This window comes from Labeo rohita, chromosome 2, assembly GCF_022985175.1.
Source record: "Labeo rohita strain BAU-BD-2019 chromosome 2, IGBB_LRoh.1.0, whole genome shotgun sequence".
In the NCBI taxonomy this organism is placed as follows: Eukaryota; Metazoa; Chordata; class Actinopteri; order Cypriniformes; family Cyprinidae; genus Labeo; species Labeo rohita.
This window is the reverse complement of record NC_066870.1, coordinates 30,667,685-30,693,457: the sequence shown is the minus strand read 5'-3', so window position 1 is coordinate 30,693,457 and position 25,773 is coordinate 30,667,685. Positions and strand designations below refer to the sequence as shown.

At 36.5% G+C, this 25,773-nt stretch overlaps 1 protein-coding gene and 1 pseudogene across 4 annotated transcripts in view; one reads left to right on the top strand and one right to left on the bottom strand.

Annotated features, from left to right (window-relative positions):
• LOC127175936 (tripartite motif-containing protein 16-like) overlaps nt 1-25,773 on the top strand; it is a 424,611-nt pseudogene that overhangs the window by 284,028 nt on the left and 114,810 nt on the right.
• pard3ab (par-3 family cell polarity regulator alpha, b) overlaps nt 14,147-25,773 on the bottom strand; it is a 102,628-nt gene continuing 91,001 nt past the window's right edge. For all 4 annotated transcript variants that reach the window (XM_051127093.1, XM_051127110.1, XM_051127119.1 and 1 more), the window contains 3 exons: nt 23,424-23,541; nt 19,115-19,236; nt 14,147-17,586 (listed from right to left, as the gene is read on the bottom strand). In XM_051127093.1, the coding sequence (XP_050983050.1) occupies nt 17,166-17,586; nt 19,115-19,236; nt 23,424-23,541 (661 nt within the window). In that variant the 3' untranslated portion in view covers nt 14,147-17,165. The remainder of the gene's footprint in view (nt 17,587-19,114; nt 19,237-23,423; nt 23,542-25,773) is intronic.

The following is a 25,773-nucleotide window of genomic DNA, read 5'->3' as shown; positions in this document are numbered from 1 at the left end:
AGCCTGTTTAGAATATGAGAAAAACAGTTACAGTAGAAATGTTTCTTGGGCAATAGTTACTAACCAACTAAAAACAGACTTTCTATGCTGGTAAAGCTATTTGGTTGGTCTGGTCCTTCAGGTGAACCTGTTTAAACATTATTTTTGCTAGTAAAGCCTAGTGCTGTGCTAAAAATCTTTTACTAATTTGGTCAGTAAGGCCTATGTCCAAACATTTCCAAAAGAAATTTCCAACATTTCCGCTAATTGAAAAGAACACTGAAGGACGTTTTTAAAAAGATGAGATCCAATATTTGGTAATAATATAGCATAAAGAGAAATTTATGAACAATTATGAGTGCTATTGACTTTTTTCAAAAAAAGAAATTCCTCTCTGAGCCAAAATGATCAGAATACAACAGGGTCAAACAATATTTTGAGGGCAAAACAGCATTGAAGACACAACATATGGTCATTTCAACAGGGTTAACATTTTGTCACTTACCCAAAGCACACATTCTTTTACAAGCATGTTTCTCCTGGAGCTACATGAGGGTTTCTTGATCTAGAGAGCAATGGTAATAGGTTAATCTGCAATTCATGAATCACTCCTTGACTCATTTCTAATCATTATTAGTCCAGAGCTGTAACCACTATGCTAAAACCAGACCAGTATTTCTTCAGCTTTTTGTTTTTCATCTCAACAATGATCCAAAAAACCTGTCCAATCCACTGTAAATGGCTAAAGACAGTCCAAAATTACCTCGCACCGACTGCCAAAAGTGAGTAAAAATTGGCTTTTATGAGTAAAAAGTACGCCAATTGGCCAGTTACTTTATAAGAAACTGCAACATAATACATAGTTTATGCTGAACTGTAAGAATAATAAATTGATGTAAGGAACATGAGCAATGAAGAAAAAACTACATACAGTACTAAAGAAAGAACACCTGCTGCCAATTGTCTTATAACAGCTTTAACCTCAAAGTATCAGAAATCTATCAAAACTGCAAGTTTCCCCCAGTAACAGTGACAAATCTTATATATATAAATATTTTATCCCCAAATTTGTCAACTATTGTTTACTCACTTTCATGTCTTTCCTAACCATATATGGCTGTCATTCCTTTAGAAAATGCAAAAAGAGAATGTTTAAAGACTCTTTTCCATGCTCTGATTTTTCATGCACCTAAAATGAATAGTGCAAAAGTACCATGTAAGTATCATAAAAATGTATGCAACAGTTTTGTTTGAGAAACAGAATGAAATTTATGTCCAGTTTGTGTATAAGTCATTTCTGTGAACATGATCTTTCAAATGAATCATTGATCTGGTTCACAAAATTGTTCTAAATGATTCACTCACTATTCTAGTTTTTGAGTTCAATGCATTGAAAACAGTCAGTCTCAATGTAAATATTTAACACCAAATGTAACAGACGAGTCCAAGCACAAAATCCCTTTTTACAGGATGTAAACCACAAAATGATTTCACATCACTATTCAGGACTGTAAACCTGACTATTCAGAGGTTAGTGGCCTTCTGCTGACTTCTTTTGTTAGCACTGTTGCCACCACGGGTGCTAATCAACCTGACAGGTTTCATCACTAGTCTGTGTGCTTATCAGTCAAAAACATATCCATCCTTTGAGTATGTCAGACAGAGAACGAGAGATGTGGACATCCAGTCAGACAGTGTGTCAAAGTTAGTTTGAATATTAGCATTCAGCCTGCGACAATACGTTTGTATCTGTGTGCCACAGGAGAAGCCCCGTCTAACAGCCTTTTTCCCTAAGGCAGGACTCTTACAACAAGGATGATAATAGAATTATTCACAAAGATGTAATTTAAAAATGTTTTATCGCCTCGCAGCCAAACAGACGTTTCCCCGCAAGCTTAAAGAGACATTTTGGTTTTAAGCATTCAAGCGTCGTTCTACCAAATGTGTCGTATCAAGTCCGGAATATCGATAGACAGAAATAAGAAACAGCCCTTGAGATATACCAGATTAAATCTGCTACATTCTTCATGCTGTGCACATTTGCATGCACTTTCAAACCTCAAGTGCCTCTCTTGGGCAAAATCAGCTATTTGTAGGAATATGCTACAGTATGTTCACTGAAACTGCTTGAGAGATGTATACCTCATTCCTAGCCCTTGTGTCTCTTGTGTCCTGCTTATTCCAATTCTCATAGCCTACACTACAGTTTAAAAGTTTGAGGTTGATAAAAGGTTTAAAGGGGTCATGAACTGAGAAATCAAAATTCCCTTGATCTTCTGACATAAATGAGGCCATTGTGCTATAAAAAACTATAAAAAGAACTTTCTCAGCTTATATTGAAGTCAATCTGACAAAAAAGACATACTGAAGTCAATCTGCCACCACCTTTGCAGAAAAAGATCAACGCCTGCTTCTACATCACTGCCTGTTTAGCCATGACCACCAATTCACACAGGTAGTGTACATAACAAGAGAGGCAAATGCAGGTCTATGCAGAAACCAAATGATAAACTTCATTTGATGAACTTTATTTTTAATTAAATTCCAGATCACATTATTAAGAACTTGGTCCGTCCCAGAAGGCACCAGATGCCAACATAACGTCACGTTGACGTTGAACCCCAATGTCGATAGACGTTGTATATAGTGGTTGAGAATGAAAATCAGGTTGATGTCAGTATTTGATGTCAATTTGATGTTGACTTAACGTTGGATTTTGCAACAAAATATCACCGGTGCTGATAGCCTAGCGCAGGGGTTACCAGACTCGGTCCTGGAGGGCCGGTGTCCCTGCAAAGTTTAGCTCCAACTCTAATCAAACACACCTGAACATGCTAATCAAGGTCTTACTAAATATACTTGAAACTTCCAGGCAGGTGTGTTAAGGAAAGTTGGAGGTAAACTTTGCAGGACACCGGCCCTCCAGGAACAAGTTTGGTGACCCCTGGCCTAGCGGTTAGTGCACTGACATGTAGTGCGACTGCACCTTTGGTCCCGACCAATCCCGTTCCCAACTCTCACATTTTCCTGTCATTCCCTATTGTCCTGTTTGTTAAAAAGCATGAAAATATATATATATATATATCACTGTCAGTTGACACTGGTATTGGACATTAAATTAACACTGAGATTAGATGTTGAATTGACATTGAATTTTGGTCACCCAACATCGCAACTGAAATTTAACCAAATATCAGTGTCTTATGATGTTGTGTGCCTGCTGGGTTTGTTCACTTAATTTTACCGAAGATTCATTTACAAACAAGACACAATTCGATGCAAGATTTTCAGAAAGATTTAAACTAAAAGATGATGCTATGCCAACTATATTGGATCCGACACATTTCTGAAGTGGCTCTCCGTGCTGCTTCTGTAAAGATACACGCATACGCCTCTTTTTATTAAATATAGCCAAAATCCATCGAAATCCCACCAAAATCTGTTGCCATGTCTTATCACGTTTTAGTCGAATAACAGCGGTTAATGGAAATGCCGCAATACTTTTTTTTATCAACATTTATAAAATATCGCCAAATCTGTAGTGAAAACGCACCTAGTGACGCAACGATTGTTCCTTTATCTCAGGGAACTGAGGTTACATTGCTAACCAGAGTGACACAATTTGACGCTGAATTTTCCAAAAGTTTGAAACTAGAACACAATGCTGTGCTGCTTATATTGGATCCGACAGTGGTGTCGCAACAAAAGTATGAGTGACTGTTTTCATTAAGTGGTCACTATTGCTTTGTCTCTTCATTCAGATCGTTTGATTTGTACTGAGTTATTTATGTGTTTTAAACCTAAATCACAGCGGCGTCCATCTATGAGGAATGAATGTACGCTGTTAGCCAATCATAACACTGCCGTTTACTTTCAAGTCCACAATCTGCCACGCCTATTCAAACAGAGCGTTCTGCTGAGGGGTATTAAAAGCAGGACAGAAAATAGCCTGCTACTTCTAAATGATGATGTTTTTGATGTACAAAATCTTGATAACATTAAAAGTGGACCTCAGAGAACAGTACAAAATAAAAACAAGGCAGTTCATGACCTCTTTAAAATAAGATTTCCTTGAAAAGCAACCCTGTATAAGATATATTTTGATTATTTTGTCTTTGTGCAGTGTCAGTTTCTTTTCAAAAACTACTCGTATTAAAGATACATTCACTGAAAACAAGTCATAATATATCTTACGTAGTGTTGTTTCTCAAGTAAATGTATTTTGTTTGTATTTTTAGATATTTTAAATGAAAAACAAAAAAGGTTTATGCAGTCTAAAAGAATGATATCACCATTGATAAATGGGACACCCTACAATCTAATGGACTTCTTGGCCATGTTAGAGTGGAGATTACGAGACTGATAGTCCACATCAATGTGAGATTAAGGACGAGGCCATCATGTTGAACATAAAACATAACAATCAGACTGTCCTGCTATAAAACTCATCTGCCAAATGTAGTCTTAAAAACACTGATTTACTGAAGAATGATTTGCTAAACAGAACGATGTGACAGCAGCTGGTAGTGCGTGAGTGTGTGAGTTATGGCTCTTGTCTGAGTCTCTGTCCGAGGTCACGATCAAAGCCGCTTTCATTTCCCCTTTCAGGCAGAGAGCAGCAGTCCCCTTGCTAACATGATGTAATTCCAGTTAAGACTGACATATTTGAATGTGACCTTTGAGTTTAAGCACAGGGACTGACCTTTTGATCCATATGCAAAGAACTGTGAGGCCTCCAACATACTTTGGAGTTTAAACAGGTAATACATCATGTTAGAGAATCCCCTTACGACAGCCGCACACACGTGAACAAATACAAAAACACACTCTCTGTCTAAGCAGAGCCTGCTTCAACACAATAGAGAAAGAGTGAAAAAGAAAAAATGTGAGAAAGGAAGCTTTAAGCATATGATATATCTCCGGAGATTGTAACAGGTGCTTTAACAGGTGCTAACTTCACAGCGGAAAAGTGCCAGATGATTTCTGACTGATGTGTCCGTATGTACGCAGGATGGTCAATCAAGCTCAGGGATTCCCATTGTTCTGAGGCAGATGTTCAGATTATAGTTTTCATGGTCTGAATGTACCTGGGTGTTGACGCATCCTTGCTGAATAAAAGTATTAATTTATTTAAAAAGCTTTTCAAGCCTTGAATTCTAGTGTATTACCTTCACTAGTTCATTTTAAATGTTCCTGTGGTGTGAAAATGCTAATTTTAAAAAGTCTTTAAAAGACTTGTAATTACTAAGGACCTAAAAAATTAGAAAATGCTGCTTAAAATAGTTTTGAATGAAATAAAGCTTGTCACACCGCAGGACAAGTCAACTTCCCACCTGGATTACAGTTATAATTGCGGCTTCTGTATAAGTTTAGACAAATATTCCAAAATTTCTCTGATTGAAACAGTGAAGCAGATTTCTGAGATCTTCATGCGAACACACATAACAAAAGATCCAAAGTTTGTGTTTTATGAGTCTACAAAGAATATTTGTGTCACGATCTGGCCAGCTGGCAGGTTTCTCCTCCAGACTGTGAGTGACACACAAAGCTGTCATGTGTAACTGGTGACACAGTTCTCCATGCATGAGCGATGACGGGTCGTCTGTGTAAAACATAGCAGTCGCCGCTCAGCACAAACAGACCTATTATCACCGGCCTGTGCTTTTAGCATAGCAAAAGAAAAAAAAATCTATCGCCATTTACTGATCATACATTTAGCCTAAGGTGGAATATTCTGCATTCTCCAATCTGAATTCGTTTTCCATCACTCCATAGACAGCCAAAACTGATCCCTGATTAGAGAAAACAGAAACTGTGTCATGATCCTAAAGCACTTCCTGCATCATATGACTATAACTTTTGCCTGAAGACATCTGCAATTAGGACAAATCCCTGCCAGTGGGGAGAAAGAGATGGTGGACCCAAAATGGGTTGTACATCTGTTCTAAAAAACATAATGCTGAATACTAATATTAAAAAGTATCTAACCACACAGGATTTTGCATTATTAGGATTGTAAAACAGATAGGCTTATCAACTTTTAAAAGAGTGGAGAAAACGCATACCATATATTTTGTTGCTGATATGATGTGCTCACCCTCAGGCCATCAAAGATGTAGATGTAGTTGTAGTTTGATTTGGAACAGATTTGGAGAAATTTAGCATCACTTGCTCACTAATGTATCCTCTGCAGTGAATGGGTGCCATCAGAATGAGTCCAAACAGCTGATAAAAACATCACAATAATCCACATGTAATCAACATGACTCCAGTCCATCATATAACATCTTGTGAAGGAAAAATATGTGTTTGTAACAAATAAATCTACCATTAATAGCAACGTTTTGAAGTAAAAAACATTTTAATTAGGGGTTCAAGCACATAGCGCTGAAACCCTATTGTAATTGCTAGAATGGCCAAGGATCAACAATCTCCATGTAAAACTGATTGTGCACTTGAAACTTGGAGGGATGGTAGTACTCACACCGCCAACAATGTCACCAAGTTTCGTCCCAATCCTGACGGGGGCGCTACAGCAGTCAAAAGTACAAAATCGCTCAGAACTCCTAAGCTGTCAGTCACAGACTCAAGTGTCTTATGTCATTGGCTCAATCAGATTCAATCATGAGCCTGGTGAAATTTTCTGAAAAACCTACTTTTGCAAAACTAGTCCTAGGTTTTTCACCCGACTGGAACCAAATCAGTGCAGAAAGATTCTCTGGAGAGTGAATATCAATAATAATCAAAAAAAAGTTGGACTTTCGACTGTCGCAAAGAGACGCCAAAATGTTCAAAAGGGGCAGGGCCACTTTCAGTAAAATACCTATAACTCCTAAAAGGAATGAGATATTTTTGCCAAACTCAGAACACATACATAAGACCTCAATCTGAGGTCACAGGAACATAAACACAGGGCTTGGCTGCTTGGTGGTGCTATAAAAGGCAAAAAACAAACTTAAATATGGCTATAACTACGCAACCATTTGTCCTATCAACATAGAACGACTGCTGTTGATCAAATCGCTTGTTAAATGATTGAGAAATTGTAAAAAAACTAATCCTAGGTTTTTCGCTTAATATGGAAAAAAAAACCACTGTGGTACAATTCACTGGACTGTCTAGGTCATACTTTTTATTCTCAAACACTGGTCTTGTCTAGCTCTGCCTGAACTCTGTGTAATCTGGTTAAAGACAGTTAGGGTATGTCGAAAAACTCGTATTTTCTTCCTCAACATCAAAAATCATTTCAAAATCATTTCAAAATCATCCTACATCGCTGCAGAAGTACTGACCCTTTGACCCTCAAAGTGAACATGCAAAGAAGATCAAACACCCTTAACAAAAAAGGTAAGACAGCAATATAGGACGATTTTGAAGTTGAGGAAGAATATGAGATGGGAGTTTTTCGACATACCCTAACTGTCATGAACCGGAAAAAAACAGAGTACAGGCAGAGTAAAACAAGACGAGCGTTTGACATTAAAAAGTATATAAAATTGTATTATTTTTATTAAAGTAACCTTTCGTTTCACTAGATGAGACCCTTCTTCCTAGGCTTTTGGAAGTTCAAACTCGGAGCACCATAGATGTCCATTATATGGAGAAAATTCCTGAAATGTTTTCCTCAAAAAAACGACTGAAGAAAGAAAGACATGGACATTTTGGATGACAAAGGGATGAGTACATTATCTGTAAATTTTTTTTTTGGAAGTGGACTTCTCCTTTAAAGTGCCTGAACCCTGATAATCGCTGCTTGCAGCTATATTCGTGCATTTGTTTCTTACAAAAATGCAGCTTTTCACTTCACAAGATGTTAACTGATGGACTGGAGTCATGTGGAATTGTAAATGATTGTGATGCTTTTATCATCTGTTTGGACTCTCATTCTGATGGCACATATTCACTACAGAGGATCCACTGGTGAGCAAGTGAAGTAATGCTAAATTTCTCCAGATCTGTTCCGATGAAGAAACAAACTCATCTGCATCTTGGATGGCCTTAGGGTGAATACATTTTCAGCACATTTTCATTTTCCATAGACTATTCCTTTAAAAATCTTTTACATTTGCTGATTGTTAATTTGATAAATAAGCATATTTTCAGTCAGCTGTAGCTACATTCCCCATTAAATATTAAATCTACATTTCAACCCAAATCAATATTTAATGCAATTATTTTATATTGCCAGCAGAAAGAGACCACTAAGTGATAAGAGACATAAAACTAGAATTGGACAGCAGTCATTTATACACTTCAGCGGTCAATTGTCATATAAAACTATATATGAATGCAGCAGTTGTCCAATCAGAATCAAATATTCCAAGCGAGCGTTGTATTAAAATGGTGTATTATTAGCTGGGATATCAGAGATTTGTGCTTTTCATATGCACTTCCATATGTCCGCCCCCTTCCCCCACCCCATAAATGGTTTTCGGAGCAAAGCTGAAATTGGAAATCTAATAAGAGCACTTTTCATTGACAACCGCTGGCTGAGGACTGAAGCGATTGGCTGCGTTACAGCTGTGAGAGTCAATCTCTTCAAGTGGAGTGAATGGCCACTGAGAGTCTTAGACAATACCACGCTGACAGAGAGACTATTTTAGCGTGGAGCGAGAGAGCGAGGCGTGCCGTGGTGGGCTGATTGTCTCTGACTCGTTGTGGACGTGTTCATTAACCTCTGAAATCTCTCTCTGCTTCCCACAATAGCGGGACTATTCATTCACCGGCTGCGGCGTGAGAAGGATGGCATGATAAATGAAGGGCAGAGATAAACAGAAAGCAAGCGCTGCTCTGACAGGATGAATGAAGCTGCAATGTGTCCAATCGGGAGCTCAAAACAAGATGCATCTTCATTAAATCTGTAGTGTGACAAAACACTAGGACAAAATGTGAATAAACGTCAATGAATGGTGGGAATGTAGGTCATTCGTTCTTTCTGTCGCTCTCCATGTCTACTCTTTCACTGCATTGTCCTCTGAACTATACAATTCTTTGCTTCTTTCTCCTGTTTGACCCTCACATGACAGAACACACACCCCTCAGATCTCCGGAGGAAATGACAGGAGTTGAATACCGAATTAATCTTCAAAGTCAAGTTACAAATGAATAGATAGATGTTCAAATTTGAAGGACTAAAAGGACTATAAATAAAAACCTGACCTTCTTGATTTTATCTTGTTTACATGGCTGGCGTAAACAGCCACATGATCACAGTTGGTTAAATCCAGTCTGGCCCTCTGCAAAATGATGCCCATGTCAAAGCTCAAAAAAGAAGCATGTGACCAGTGAGAAAACAAAGAGCTGCATTTTTGAATATGTGACTGACTATTCCATCATAAAACTGCAGATTTCAAAGGATTGTTATTACACAGTAAGACAAAAAAAGAAATGAGAATTTATCACTGGTTTATGTTTTATCCCTCTAAAAATGCCTTCTGCTGGCAACAAAAAAATATTACAATCATGTTACTTTATTGTTTGCAATTTTCTTTTGGCTCTTATTGAGCAGCTGAGCAAATTTTTATTCTTACTCTCTGTAATTTCCCACTGGTTACAACTCTGACCAAGAATAAACCACACACTTTCACCAACATCCTTAAAAATTTCGTAGGCATAAAGTTGATTTTATTGTTTGATCCAAGGAGTAAAATACATGTGCTCACATAGCAGGTGATGATAGTTAACAGAAACTGTTTAAAATTGTTTTCAGTAATTGAAATAAGCTGAAATAAAATATAATAAATAAATAAATACAAATAAAACAGTGCTGGGTGAAATATGGATCAATGATTGGGTCGTTTTGACCCAACAGTTGGGTTAAATGTTAAATGTTTAACCCAACCTTCTGAGTACTTTTATTTAACTCAGCTATTGCTTTTTTATTACTAAATTTCTAAAATCTATTTTGGGTCTATTTTTAACCAAGAAATATAGTAATTTTTAAGCAATAGTTAAATTAATTTAATTAAATTAAGTTAAATTAAATTACCTGGACGGTTGGGGTAAACATTTAACCCAGGGGTGCCCAACCCTGTTCCTGGAGATCGACCTTCCCGCAGAGTTTAGTTCCAACCCAGATCAAACACACCTGTCTGTAATTATCAAGTGCTCCTTCAGATCCTAATTAGTTGCTTCAGGTGTGTTTGATCAGGGTTGGAGCTGAACTCTGCAGGAAGATAGATCTCCAGGAAAAGGGTTGAGCACCCCTGATTTAACCCAACAACTGGGTCAAAACAACCCAGTTGAAATATGGACAAATCCAGCAATTGGGTTGTTTTTGAGCCCAGTGTTTTTTAGAGTGTAGATATTACATAAAATATTTAACCTAATTTAAATGAAAATTAGAAATGCTGCCTTGGCAATACTGAAATTATAATGAAGTAAGTTTAAACTTAAGTGCTAAAATTACTAAAACTAAACAAATAAAGCTGTAGAGACATTTAAAAACTAATAGAAACGACAATTGCACACTAAAAAAAAAATTGCATTCCAGAAGTTGCAAATTGACACAACTTGCAACTTCTGAATTTGTTCATTCAAACTAATATTTTAAGCTTTTACAGTTTCAACTAGTTTAAAAGTTCACTGAACTAGAGTATTTGACCCCTCGGGTTAAAAAAATGTGTTGAATCAATTCAATAACAATATCAGGTTCTCAACACAACCGATCGCGAGAACTTGTGAAGACTGTTGCTGACAGAAGATATTTGTCAGCCACCTTCATCAGCTTCTCCTTAAAGTTGGTAAATATTTGTATTTACTGGTTTAATATGTGTAAAATTACATATGTTGTCTAAGAAGAGTACAAGTATGGTTCAAAGATCAAGTGGGTTAATTACTGATTAATTATCATTGCTTATTGCTAGAATGCTTATACTGCACTTTAAAACTAGGATAGGAACTACTGGTCATTTTTTTCTAGATATTAAAGTATTAGTTCAATTCCAAATTTAAAATTTCTTGATAATTTACTTACCCCATGTCATCTAAGATGATGTTCATGTGTTTATTTCTTCAGTTGAAAAGAAATTAAGGTTTCTGAGGAAAGCATTCCAGGATCTTTCTCCATATGTGGACTTCAATGGTGCCCAATGGGTTTAAGGTCCAAATTACAGTTTCAATGCAGCTTCAAAGAGCTCTACACGATCCAAGCCAAGAAATAAGGGTTTTATATAGCAAAATGCAAAAAATAAAAATGTACACACTTTTTAACCACAAATGCTCAACATCCGACATCATTTTTACCTTTTTTTGTAAACAGCGTTTGACTTTCTTTGCACGTTCACTTTGTAAAAAAAATGTGACCATTCCAACGTGATTACATAGCAAATGACCGATCGTTTGGCTAGACAAGTCCCTTATTCCTCGGCTGTGATCGTGTAGATCCCTTTGAAGCTGCATGGAAACTGCAATTTGGATTTTCAACCCATTGGCTCCCATTGAAGTCCACTATATGGAGAAAAATCTTGGAATGCTTTCCTTAAAAACCTTAATTTCTTAAACTAAACTTAACTAAAAAAAGAAACACATTAACATCTTAGATGATATGGGGTGAGTAAATTACCAGGACTTTTTATTCTAGAAAGTGAACTAATCCTTTACTTTCAGGCTGCTGAGAGTCTTTACCTGCATTAATCAGTATTTCTCTTCTGTCTGTGAACTAACTCAGTTAATCAAGCCACTAATCCAGGGACTGCTAAATGTAAACCCACTGGCAGAACAGTTGCCTTTGCTTCTCCTGAATTTGCTCTCCAAACCGCATTTGCTCCCCCTGCACACTATACTTTGTCTCCGAGATGAGCCTGTCAGCCTCTCCTGCAGTGTGTGTGTGCGTGATCTGCCCCAGGGTCAGAGTAAGCCCTTTTTCATTTACGAATTTTAAACCTCAAACTCAAGCAAAAACATTTTCTATACTGAAACACACACACACATACACACACTAAACCTCTCTGCCCCGCTCAAAAACTTATAAATACTTAAAAGAACTGGAAAAAAATTAAAGTCAGGAACGTCTGGATATTGCTTTTGGGCACCAGCGAGAAATATTCACTGGGTTTTATCTTATTGTTTATGTGTGAGAGAGAGGAAGAAGAAAATAAATGTGATTAAAAAAAGAAAAAGTGTGTGTGTCCGTGTGTGTAATTAGCACATCTGTTGCTAGGTTCCAGGTGAGAGTGGCACCTTCAAACATCTGGAGGAAGGACTGCTCCATCTGCTCCAGTCCAGCTCTCTGCCTCCTTCTTTGTCTGCCCATCTTTGTAGTTTCATTCTTATCCTCATCCCCCCTAAAATTTGAAATAGTAGATTACACAAAAATGCACTTGTCTTTCAATAGCAATAGGAATAACACTGTGTGTACACTGGACGTGACAGTTGTGTCGCGCCACGCTGCAAAAGCTCAAATCTGTCAGTGCCTCATAGATAGAACTAGGAATCAGTTTTATGTCGGGGATTTGTTGTGTTGCATCGCAATAGTGTAGACAACATCTTTCATTATAATGAGTTATATTGTCTTGTGTCGTGTCGGTCGCATCTGGTTTGTTTATGGCGTTTATGGAATTTCATGATTTACTGGGCCCTAACCAGACGCGACGCAACATGACAGAATCGCTCAAACACGTTTCTAATCTAATTCATAAATATTAAATCTTTTAACATTATTAAAAGTACATACTGACTGACTGATACCACTTTAGTAATGGAAAACACTTGTTGCTTCGCACTGAGTTTGCAGTTTTAACGTACATGTCCGCTTTATTTTTAAGATCTGAGGTAAACTATCTGTTGTTGCCTTCAGTATGGCTATAAATGTCACGCAATATGATATTTAAACTCATATCAGACACTTTTAACATTGAATAAAGCACATAATCAGTACCTGCGATTATCATTGTCATAGTTTGTATGTTGTTGTCCCAGCAGCGATGTCGCAGAAATCAACGTTTTACTTCCTGTAAGAGTGGACGCGGCCATATGTAAATGTTATGGGTCTGGCTTCCGGATCCATGTCCAGCTATTTTTGCTGTACAAAACAGCTTGTTTTGCTGCTTGATATTGCAAATTGGTTTTTTACCCTCTTATTTTAATGTGTGTTTTATTTTATTACTTTTTTTTATTATTATTATGAGCACACTGGTTTGTAGTGCAAACAGTTTTACCATATACCTATAACGGAAAATTAAAGTTTTTTATGTTTTTGTTTACAATTCTACTCTGTGATTCATGCTAAACTGGTTGCACAGTTTACACAAAATAAAAATAATTGTAAACCACTAGCGTTTTGGTTAAGTATTTTTTTTTTTTTAAATCATGAAGTAATAGTTTTCACAAAAAATATTAAGCAGCACAACTGTTTTCAACTTGACAATAATAAATGTTTTTTAAGCACCAAATCAACACATTAGAATGATTTCTGAAGGATCATGTGACACTGATGACTGAAATAAAGATGCTAAAAATTCAGCTTTTTGCCATCACAAGAATAAATTGCTTTTTGTTTTATTGTTTTTAATAGAAAACGAATTGTAGTTTTTAATTCTAAAAATTTTCACAATGTTACCGTTTTACTGTATTTTTGGTTAAATAAATGCAGCCTTAGTGTCTTAAATAAATAATAAAAAAAATCTTACCAACCCAAATCCTTTGAATATGTGTATATTAATTATATTATCTTGTAACATTGAAAAATATCTCAAAACTCCATTTCAGCACAGAAAACACCATCAGACTATTTTAGTATGTTGTTCTGTCTACTTCGAAATTGCTAATGCAAGGTGTGATTATTTTTTCACATTTCTTACTCTAATTTGATCATTTTTAGGCATAAACAGTAGATTATGTGGCATATCTGGAGAGAAGCTGAGTGAAAGCCCAACAGACTTTCTATTTTGACTGACCTCTGACCCTGGTGACCTTTTCTCCTTCATCAATGACAGAATGACTAATTATGCAAAACAAATGAAAACTGTAGGGAAAAAGGGACAGACGGTGGAAACAATATCAGCAAAATTTCATGATCAAGACAGCAGGTATCAAAATAACTCCAGCACACACACAAACTCAACTTTTAGGGAGGAAAAAAAGTCCAAAGACGTCAGACCCCAGAGGAAAGCGGATGATTAATGGACGACGTGGATCTTTGCTCTTGCACATGCGCAAACAAAAAGTGTACGGCAAATAGAAGAGCATCCCCTTCCTTTATTTTACAAGAGATTTGTACAGACCAAACAGCTGCTGTGTTTCTAAACATCACCGATTTCTGAACAGCGTATAAACAACACAAAATAACAGACACAAAAGCAGAAACGAAAAGCGAAAAACCCTGTACAGAGACCTGTAAACAAACTAACACAAAAAAATAAAGAAAATCTGACATGAGTCCATTGGAAACCATAAGTCCATTGGAGTCCGTATCACTGCCCGCTCGTGACCTCTGACCTTTTAGAACAGCATATGGAGACGGTTGCTAGGATACACACATAAATAACAGAATCTGTGTCAAAGGCGGCACATATTTAATGCTTCTTCATTAAAATTGTTACAATCTAGAAATCTGACATTTAAAAAGGTGCAAAAGAGGTTTTGTTCATTTGAAAAGGTTAAAAAGGAGGCAAATGTACAAAACAGGACGAGCGGAGCAAGATCACAAGCTAATTTCCATAATAGATACGGAGGAACAAAGAAGACAATAAAAACCGAAATGTCTTGATTGTTTAGTCGTGTCGTACTGAAGCTCTTTTCATGTTATCATCTTGATATCCTCTCTCACACACGCACACACCGAACGCACCCAACCATCTGTGCCTGGGCAGTAGAGTGTGTTGCGCACCATGTGTCCCACTGTTATGTGTCAAACGAGCATCGGCTGGCTCATATGGCACTGCCCCCGCGCACGTACACGCATGCACACACACAGAGCGTTGACCTAGCCTCTTACACTCCAGTCGCCGAGTGTCTCAGCTCAACGGGAGCTCTTGATTCAAAGCCCAGAACTTACAGAGACTTAAAGTTCTAGTTTGAGATCTCAAAACGCATTAGTGTCGTGGAGATTCTCCATCTTGGCAGCTGTTAGGGGCGGAGCTGAGAGCAAAGAGGCGGGGCTATAAGAGAATATGAGTAGCTAAAGACTTCGTACGTAAATGATCAATAAAATCCCTCAATGTATCCATCTATTTAAAGAACGGTGAGTGGCTCTGTTTGAAACGGAATTCTACCATGCATACTATTCAATCCTCTCTCTCTCACTCTCTCTCTATACATATATTTCAGAGATTCATCACCCAGAAAAAAATATAAAAATTATATAATTATACACATACACAGAGAATGTCATCATATGAAATGAAAAAAAAAAAAAAAAAAAAAAAAAAAAAAAAAAAAAAAAACTACTTTGCATTTTTAATGTTGTAAAAAAACTGTGACATTATGAAAAAATTGAGAGTTTCTTAAAATTGGCCTATTATTGTAGTTTAATATTAATAAAAGATTATTAAATATGTCATCATCTAAAAAAAAAAAAAAAATTGCATTATACACATATAGAAAGTGTCATTATCTAGGGGGAAAATTTGCATTTTTACTCTTGTTTAAAGAAATTCCCCAAAATTAAAAGTTTCCTAAAATCAGACTATTATTACTTGTAGTTTAATATTAATTGAAGATCATTAAATATATTTAATTATGCACATACATTGAGAATGTGAACATCTGGAAAAAAAAATAGTAATTTTTTTGCATTTTTACAAAACTGTCAAATTAACAAAAAATTGAAAGTTTCTTAAAATTGGACTAGATTAAAATGAATTAAAGATAATTAAATATATTAAATTATACACATTGTAAGTTGTATTTTTTACTCTTTTTAAGAAACTGTGAAATTACCAAAAAATTGAGTGTTTATTAAAATTGGGCCAATATTAGTATTTGGAGTTTAATAAAGTAAAAAGAAATAAAATGTATTTATAATAAATGCTAAATACTTATAATAAATGTACTTATATGTACATGTAAGTTTATAATATATATATATATATATATATATATATATATATAAAGTTTAAAATAATTGCAAATAATTAATATATAAATAAATATATCTAATTATTTTTAATATTAATATTAAACTACAAATAATAATACTGAAATTTAGTTTCAGAAAGTCTAAACTTTTCGTAACTATTTTAAGCTCTCTCTTTTGCTCATGTTACATATATTAAGCCTGCACTTACCCTACATCTGTATAATCACACATGGGGAAAAAAAAGCATATATATAAAAATCAATCCATACATATTTGATATAGTTTTACATATTTTATATATAGATGTAGTGCTAGTATGGTATTCCAAACACAGCCTCTCTGTGTGTGTGCATTTATGCATGTTTTAGGGAGAGTGGAAGACAATCTTTTTGTCTGAACTTTCACACAGTGGTGGCCTGTCAATACAGGGGCAGCTGGTGTGTGTGATGAAAAATTCAGTGTGGGTCATCTGGGAGCCAGGAACTCTCACACACACACACACACCTGGCAGGCAGCAGTGGGTCGTGGGTTCTGTGTCTGTGTGTGAAAGAGCTCTGAAAATTTAATGAGGAGCATCAATTAATGACCTGCTATCTGTGACCCCATTTTCCTTCTCTCTTCTTTTCCAATGCATTTTTGGGATTTTCTCTTTTTGCTGGAATCCCAGGAGTCTGTCACTCTCACTGTGTGTTTTGTACCTAGATTTGTCGAGTTCTTTAAATATGTGACTACATCCAGTGGCATCGCTAGGTTTGCTGGGCCACTTGTACTCAAGTTCCACTTTTTTTCCCTACTAGCGACATCAAATGTAAGTTTAACTGACCACTTTCACCTGATGAGTACGAATTCATCTGATAAATCTTAGTAAAAAAAAAAGCTCTACTTCACAAAACTTCATCAAAACTTCATCAAAACTTCATCAAAACCTGTGCAAAGCAGGAAAACTGCTCATTTTGATCAAGTTCTACATACGTTCTACAGAGGAACAGGTGTGTCAGGCTGATTGTCAGAGCGTGAAGGTCCTCACAGCGAATCAAGAGTCTTCTTGCCTCTGGACGCACCAATCAGCTGTCAGATTGGGCGGGACCACTGTGACCTCATAAAGAAAAGGCACTCGGGGAGTCACATAAATGTATGTCTCTTTGAAAAACAAGGTCTTCCTTTTTCCTCATGACAAAAACGGGCGTGTTTTCTCAGGTGTGTGTATGCGGCTGAGCCGGACAACCTGGGAAGGGGAAGGTGGGACGTCCTGTCTGTGGGGCCCTTTGGAATCCTGGGATTCGTAGTCTAACCGCATTGACGGGGCTCTTCCTTTCATTTCTTGTTCCCTGCGTCTCTGTTCCTGTCGCAGGAGCTCCTGGGCCTCCAGGAGGACACGTGCATTGTAGCCGCCACCCACTGAGGAACTGCTGGGCTGAGCGGAGAGGCCATTCCTGCAGCCAGTACGAGGAACGGTGCGCGGGACGGAACGGGGTCCCTGGTAGCTGGAGTAACGGCCGCTGTCTTTAGCTGCCTGAAAACCGTCTCCGGGTGGACACGTCCTCTCCCACTCGCTCTCTGAGGCCGGGGCAGGCGTCTTACGAGGGTGGCTGTACACAGGGAGAAATGGGTAAGGTGAGATCCGTGTGCACATGTTCTTAGAGACATTACAGGGAAAGTTCATCCAAAAATGAAAATTGTGTCATTAATTACTCAAGCTCATGTCATTCCAAACCGATTAAGATCTTCGTTCATCTTCGGAACACAAATTACGATATTTTTTATGAAATCTGAGAGCTTTCTCACCCTGCACAGATAGCAATGCAACTACCACGTTCAAGACCCAAAAAGGTAGTAAGGACATTGTTAAAATAGTCCATGTGACATCCTTTCTGGGGCCTTGAACATCGTAGCTACACTCAGATTTAATCAAAAATATCCTAATTTGTTTTAATGACAAACGTAGCTCTTATGGATTTGCAACAACATGAGGGGCGAGTAATTACAGAATTTTCATTTTTGGGTGAACTATCCGTTTAATAGTCTACTGAAACAGGAAGTAGGGTCGGGACATGTCATTGATTTTTTTTTTTTTTTAGTTTATAGCACAGTCCATCAAAACCCCACTTAACAGCTTTTAAAATGAATAAAATCCAGCCAGATTTATTGAATTAAATTTTATTTATTCATATTTTCTGCCTATTTTGATTCAAGAGAAAATATACACTACTACTCAAAAGTATGTGTTCAGTAAGATTTTTCATTATTTTTTTTTAAAGAAGCCTCTTATGCTCACTAAAACTAACTAATTTTATCAAAAATACAGTAGAAGTTATATTGTTTTATTTATACAAATTTATATAAATATTGTGAAATATAAATATAATTTAAAAAAACATTTATCTATTTTAATATATTTTAAAATGCAAGGTATCCCTGTTATTGCATTTCATTATTTTAAATTATTTTATTTTATCATTTATTATTTTAATTTTTTTTATTTTTAGTTAGTTTTAGAAATTTACAGTAACCACAAGTTGATATGATTCTTTAGGGTCTTAATGAAAAGTCTAAAACATACTTCAAATGTCTTAATGGTAGTGTAAAACAACACCCTTTTCACTTTGTCAAAAATGGCTCTCTTCACAGCAAACCGCTTCAGTGCATATCCCTTTAAATGCTAATGAGCTCTGCTCACCCCGCCCCTCTCTTCCATGGGGTGATGAGCGGTTCTCTCTGAGAGTGTAAACTTTAACCGCAGAACTTGCTAACTTGCACATTACTAGGAAAGGCAAAACAATGGTGGACCATTTACAGCTCACTCAGAGCGGGTCTAAAGTAAGATGGGAGTGGCCTTGGTCAGTGTGATGTCACACAGCCAAGACTCTGAGAATGGCTTGATTTGTGAAAGGGGTAATGATTTAAAAAATTACACTGGGTGGATTTTTATCATTATAGGGTTGGTGTGTACACACTGCCAACACACATTTAGATTCAAACAACATGTAAAAGTGAATTTAGCATCCGATGACCAACAAAAACAAAAAACAGCAGTGTTGTTTTTTGATTTCATGAGGTTGTTTAAGTGCTTTACCCAATAAAAAACACAATTGCATTAGGTTTCACACAGACACATACCGTGGCAGAGAGCTGTACTGTCTCTGAGCGTGTGTGAAAGCATCTCTGGCTTCCTGCCTCTGTAACTGCACCTCCACAGACACTGAATGACGGCCAGATGATGTCTGCGAGCTGCAGTTGGACTGTAACACAAACAGGAGTTATTAACATGCCAAACTCAACACAAAAGGTAAAAGTTGAGAAGAGAGATTGAGTTCTGGAAAGATCATTATGAACATACAAACACTCAAACTAAGCACTTACCGGGTTTCAGAGGTGTTTTTGTGTAGAGGTCTGTGACATTTGTTCAGAAATGTTAGTCTGAATGTGACATTATTACCAGTCCTATGACCTTTGGCGCATTACTGCTGTTAATGAAACCATTAGAGTCGATTATAAGCCATAAAATATTCATGGAGTTAGTTATTACTCCTCATAACAAAATTACAGCTACATTATGCTCCTCAATAATAATTATAAAAACTATCAGCCATTATTCAAATGACCACACCATTAAAAAAGACAAGCAATTATTTCAGGAACTCTTTATCTCTACATTTTGCTTGAGAAAAATTCCCAAAAGCGCAATATGCAAATACAAACAAAAAATGAAGTATGGATAAATATATGACTTATGTTTTAAAGTTAAATTAGATGTACATATATAAGAAATATTTGATATCTCATATATTTTTAATCTCCTGTGGTTCTAGTTTTATTCCTCCAGTGATTTACAGCGCATTCAAGGTTTACGTACAGCACTGGGAATCAAACCCATGACCTTGGCGTTGCGAGCGTCACGCTCCACCGGTTGAGCTATAGAAGCTCATCTGACATACATTACGGACACAAAGGTGAGGCTGGAATGAGGACACAGAGCAGACGATAGACGACTGTTAGATAAATGTTAGCTGGATGTTAGGTGAACACTAGATGAACATTAAGTGAATATTAGTTGATTTTATGGTGAGGGGGATTTGTGGTGATAACATAATGAAGCACTTCTCTAATGTAATTCATTAAGAAATCACGCACACACATTCACACTCGGTCGGCACAGAACATAAGGGTGTAATTATAAACAATAAAAGACTCATTTAACACCGCCTCTCTCTCTCGTGCACACACTGACGGCTTTGTTCTGTAGTGTAACTGCGGTAAATTGCTCATGACCCATAAGAATCCATTTCTTTTATGGCAACATTTACATTGAGTTCCCTGCTCTCGTCACGCTCAGTCAAACAGATGAATGCTGTCCCAGGCATGCTCAATCAAGAGCCGATCCACACGGAGAATTCCATTAACTCTAATGAAGGAGAACAGCATGCTGGGATTGATTGACACAGCTTGCCAGCCATGTTGCTGTGGAGACAGAGGTGTTGAAGGATGAAGGATGTGTGGAGCCGGGTCATTTAGCCCAGTTCATTAACACGCACGCACACTTCACTGCCTAAAACAACATCAGTGTCACAGGAACGTACCATTTGTTTGCTAAACAGATTATGGCATTAAAGGCCTGATACGGATTCAGTAACGTTAGAGATTTGTAACAGCCGATGATGTTCAAGCGCTCACAAAAAAACGGTTAGTGATCAGAAAAAAGGGATTTTTTTTCCATTCATTCTCAGTGAAAAATTCCAAGACGAAATAGATGTGTTTGAAACACCTGAATTGGATTTGATTCTGCTACAGAAACAAAACTGACTCATTAAAGCAAACCACCCATATTTAATCGGTTGCCTTTTGTTTTACAAAAAAGGCAGAGTACAAAAAAGGGCTTGGGTTATCATGGGCGTTTTGGATGTTTGGGCACACAAAAAAGGGAAGGAAAAGACCTTATTTAATACAGTTACATAATCACTAACGTTACAAGGCTAAACAACAAAAAAAATTCCAAACATTAAAGTTAAGTGGATGAAAAATTTAAAAAGAGAAATTTACATTAAGAAAAATACACATAATACCGTTTTTAACAGTTCGTTGAAACTCTCGCCTGGAAAGATGATTACATATGAAGAATTTTAAAAACAATCCACACAGAAGAGTTTCTGAAATGATATTTAAGTGCAACTCATTCCTGACTTAAAGAGATAGTTTAGCCAAAAATTAATATTCAGTTGCCATTTACTCATGTTGCTTCAAACAATTTACTTTATTTCCTCTGTGGAACAAAAAAAAGACAATATTTTAGGAATGTTTGAGCTAGGGTAGAGAAACTTGATTAGGGTCCAAAACAAATGATTTTCACTGTATGAAAAAAAAAAAATCTTGTTTTGTGTTCCACAGAAGAAAAGTCATACATATGAAAGCCCATTTCCTCCACTGAATAAAAAAAAAAAAAAAAAAAAAAATAAACATCGCTGATTGGCCATAGTGCTCACATGCTCAACAGACATGACTGTGATTGGCTACAATGATAAGCGCTTCACGCACCTCACCAAGCGCTCACATATAAGCACAACAGGAGCGTTTGAAAGCCGCGTCTGTAAGCGGATCCGTCTATGTGCAGATGTCTTAGCTTATCATTGTAGCCAACCACAGTCATGTCTCTTGAGCGCGTGAACACTGTGGCCAATCAGAGATGTCTAAAAATCGACTCAACAGCGCTCAAATGTGAGCAGGAAATGGACGTTTTTAAAATTTCAGTACCGAAAGCACCGAACCCGGTACCTTTTGACAACTCTACTCAAAATACTGACTTTTTCTCTAGCAATTTTCTCAGAATTGTGAGATAAACTCACAATTGTGAGTTAAAACAAAGACTGATATAAACTCACCGTTCTGAGAAAAAAAGGCACAATTGTGCTATAAACTCGCAAATCTGAAGAAAAAGTCAGAATTGCAAGTTTATATCTTGGAATTCTTGTCCTCTCGCAATTCTGATTTTTTTCTCAGAATTGTGAGATATAAACTCACAATTGCAAGTTAAAAAAAAAGACTGATATAAATTCACAGTTCTGAGAAAAACAAACAAACAAAAAAAAAAAAACCACAATTGCGATAAACTCGCAAATCTTGATCAAAGAGTTGTGCAGTATAAACTCGCAATTAAAATTGCAAAAAAGACTGATGTTCTCAGATTTGCCAGTTTATACCTTACGATTCTGACTTTCTCTCGCAATTCTGATTTTTCTTCTCAGAATTGTGAGATATAAACTCGCTGATGTTCGAGTTCATATTTCACAATTCTGATTTTCTCTCGCAATTTTAACTCACAATTTCGTGTTTTTGCAGAATTGTGAGATAAACTCGCAGTTCTGAGAAAGTCACAATTGCGACAAACTCACAAATCTGAGGAAAAAAAGTCAGAATTGTATCAGACTTTTTCTCTCACAATTCTGCTTTTTTCTTCAGAATTCACAATTGCAAGTTAAAAAGACTGATGTTCTCAGAATTGTGAGCTATAAACTTGCAGTTCTGAGAAAAAAGTCACAATTGAGATATAAACTCGCAAATCTGAGAAAAAAGTCAGAATTGTATGTTTATATCTCGCAATTCTGATGTTATCTCTCACAATTATGAGTTTATATCATGCAATTCTGACTTAACTTCTTATAATTGCGAGTTTGTTTCTCACAATTCTGACTTTATAACACAATTCTGAGAAAAAAAAGTCAGAACTGCGAGTTTGTATCACGCAATTCTGAGAAAAAAAGTTAGCACTGCATGACGTAAACTCGCAATTGCAAGGAAAAAAGTCGTTTTATTTAGCGGTGGAACGGGCTTGCTTAAATACATGTTTGGAACAACTTGAGTAAATCATGACAGAATTTAAATTTTTGGGTGAACTATCCCTTTATTAGGACTTTCTGCTTCATTTTATAGGCATAAGAGGTTTAAATTTACCTAAATCCAGATCATCATATTGAGTTCACACTCAATCCAGATTCTAATGATCTGGATCTTAATTCGATATCTTAAATACTACACAATTTCAGTCTAAAAACGTTGATTTTTATACTCAGACACACACACTCTCCCATCTCGCACACATACATTCAGCCAGTCGCAGTGTCCTTGCCTTAATTCATGATCTGCAGAAGTCATGGCTGCGGTGATATGGTTGAACAGATGAATGGATGGGTGAACAGTCCAGATGGATGAACACATGGTGATGTTAGCATTGTTAGCAGATATTTTCAGTGTCAAAGGTGACATGCTCCTGCATGCAGTGGTCTCAGGTTAGCGGTTAGCACTAGCCCAGGGCTGGAGGTTGTGTATGTAACCGTCCCAGTCCTTGGACTTAGTCTTATCCATCCTGGGAGCTCCCAGAGACCATGGGGCGTACGTCCAGTGATCATGGGTGCACATATACAGCTCACACACTCACCCAGGGCTGCTCCATGCTGTAGGCTCTGTGGCGATCATCTGGCTCCGCCTCTTCCTGTCTGACCTGCTGGAACTCCTGGCGTAGGCGCTGGATTCGGTCGTGGTTGCTGGGCGTCAGCCTGTTGGGAGCAGGAGGAAGAGGGCGCATGATGACACATTATAAAATTACATCATAATCCCTTTGATCCTATACTCTCCGGAATGACAGGTGTTGGAAGCACGACCCTGTGTAAAAGGTCATCTAGTTACGCTCCACTACCTTTATGAGAACAAAGGTCAAGGTGTCACACACGGTGCACAGATGGTCCAGATACCTAAATGGGCAACAAACACAGTCTCTCTGGGCTCCTGTGCTCCACAAATCAGATCAGGAAAGCCCGCAGCAGAATTCACCAGACACAGACAAGTGGCAGCTTATATTACAGTATAGACATGCTTGTGTGTGTGTGTGTGTGTGTGTGAGAGAAAGAACCAGACAGATTTCCTCTTATTAAAATTCCATTATAACATGTTGAGTGTTTACGATATAGAAGATAGCAACTGGGGCTTTTTACACATGAGCAGATGTCCAGTTTAAAACACACAGATGCAATATAAACTTTGTCACAGGAGATGACTGAAGATAATTTAAGACGCAGACTAATAAAAAAAACATGCATGTGTTTCTAATATGAATATATACAGAAATGGTGCAGAACAATTTTCACTCAGAAATTAGCAGTAATTTCACAAATAATTAAAGAAACGTCAATTAATCACGATATTTTAAAGTAGAAAGACTGAAGACATTTTCTTTTATTAATGCATTTTATTTAGTTTACATTTAAAATACTATTATATTTAGAAAGATAACAGTATTAAAATAATAGTATTTAAAAAATAAAATAGTATTAACTAAAAATATTTTTATAGTATAATTCAAAAATTAAATGCTAATATTAAAATATATATAGAATATATTATATATATATATATATATATATATATATATATATATATATACACACACACAAATTAACATTAACATTATTATTATTATAAATGATTATTATTATTAATTATTATTAAATTAATATTATTATAGCACTTTTAGTTAATTTATAAAATAAATATTTTATAAATATATAATTATTTTACAGTACAATTAAAAATGCTAATATTTCAATTTTCTTTTTTCCTTTGTTTTTAGTTTAACATGTTTACATTTTGAATTATAACACACACATATATACATACACACACAAAAATTAACATCAACATTATTATTATTAATATACTATAATAAATATTATTATTAATAAAATTGTAAATGATATAAAAATTTATATATCACACACATACAAATACCATACATAATAATAAATATATTAAGATTTTTTTCTTTACTTTTTTAGTCACAATATATGGTTGTTTTTAAGCCCAGTGATGCTTAACATTATTTCGCAGCACCCTGGTCTTTGTATCCCATCACATTTCAGACTGCAAACTCACAACAGAAATATAATTTCTCACATTTGCCGTGGCGGTGCAGATTCAGCAGCGGCTTAGCGGCGGCACTGACACATTCACATAAAAATACATATAGGTCAAACATTGGTTGTATAAAACCACAACCGAACTCTTTCTCTTGGCATTGAAACACTTAGACCAGATCTAAAACATACACCAATCAATACAAACTCATCAAAAACACACAAATACATCAACACCATGGAGCCATTTAATCCAATAAGAGAATCAATGAAGAACTGCTGTAATGTTTCCGGAAAGGCTAAAAGAATAACCTTGCAACATCTAAATGCATTACAATGCCCAGATGAACAAAGAAAGTCAGCGCGAGCGTGCGTGTGCGCGTGCTGACACGGCAGTAACAGTACCTGTGCAAAATTACATTTCCATTGTCAGCTGCATTGACTTGAACACATTTGTTTCATTCTGACACGTTTCTTTTTTTACCAGGGCGAGTTCGCACATACATACAGTATAAGCCGGACAGGATGTCCCTCTGACCCCATCATGAGATTACTTATTTCACTGCCAACAGCTGGAGCCATTTAAAACAGTGGCATAACTTTGAGATCAGACTGAGAGACTCACCGGAATTACGCACACATTCACTCGTGACACATAGCAGAGCTATTTAGCAGTCATGTTTGAGTAGAAAGGCCTGTGTGGGACCTGTTGAGGAAGTTTACAAACCTACAAAATAACACTCAATACTTTAAATCTGACTGATGACCATAAGATATTTATAAAAGCATGGCACAAATCCAGAAAATCCAATATAGTTATGAAAATGCAACATTCCTTAAACAACATTGGATCCATTGTATGTGCAAAAAACATTGAGA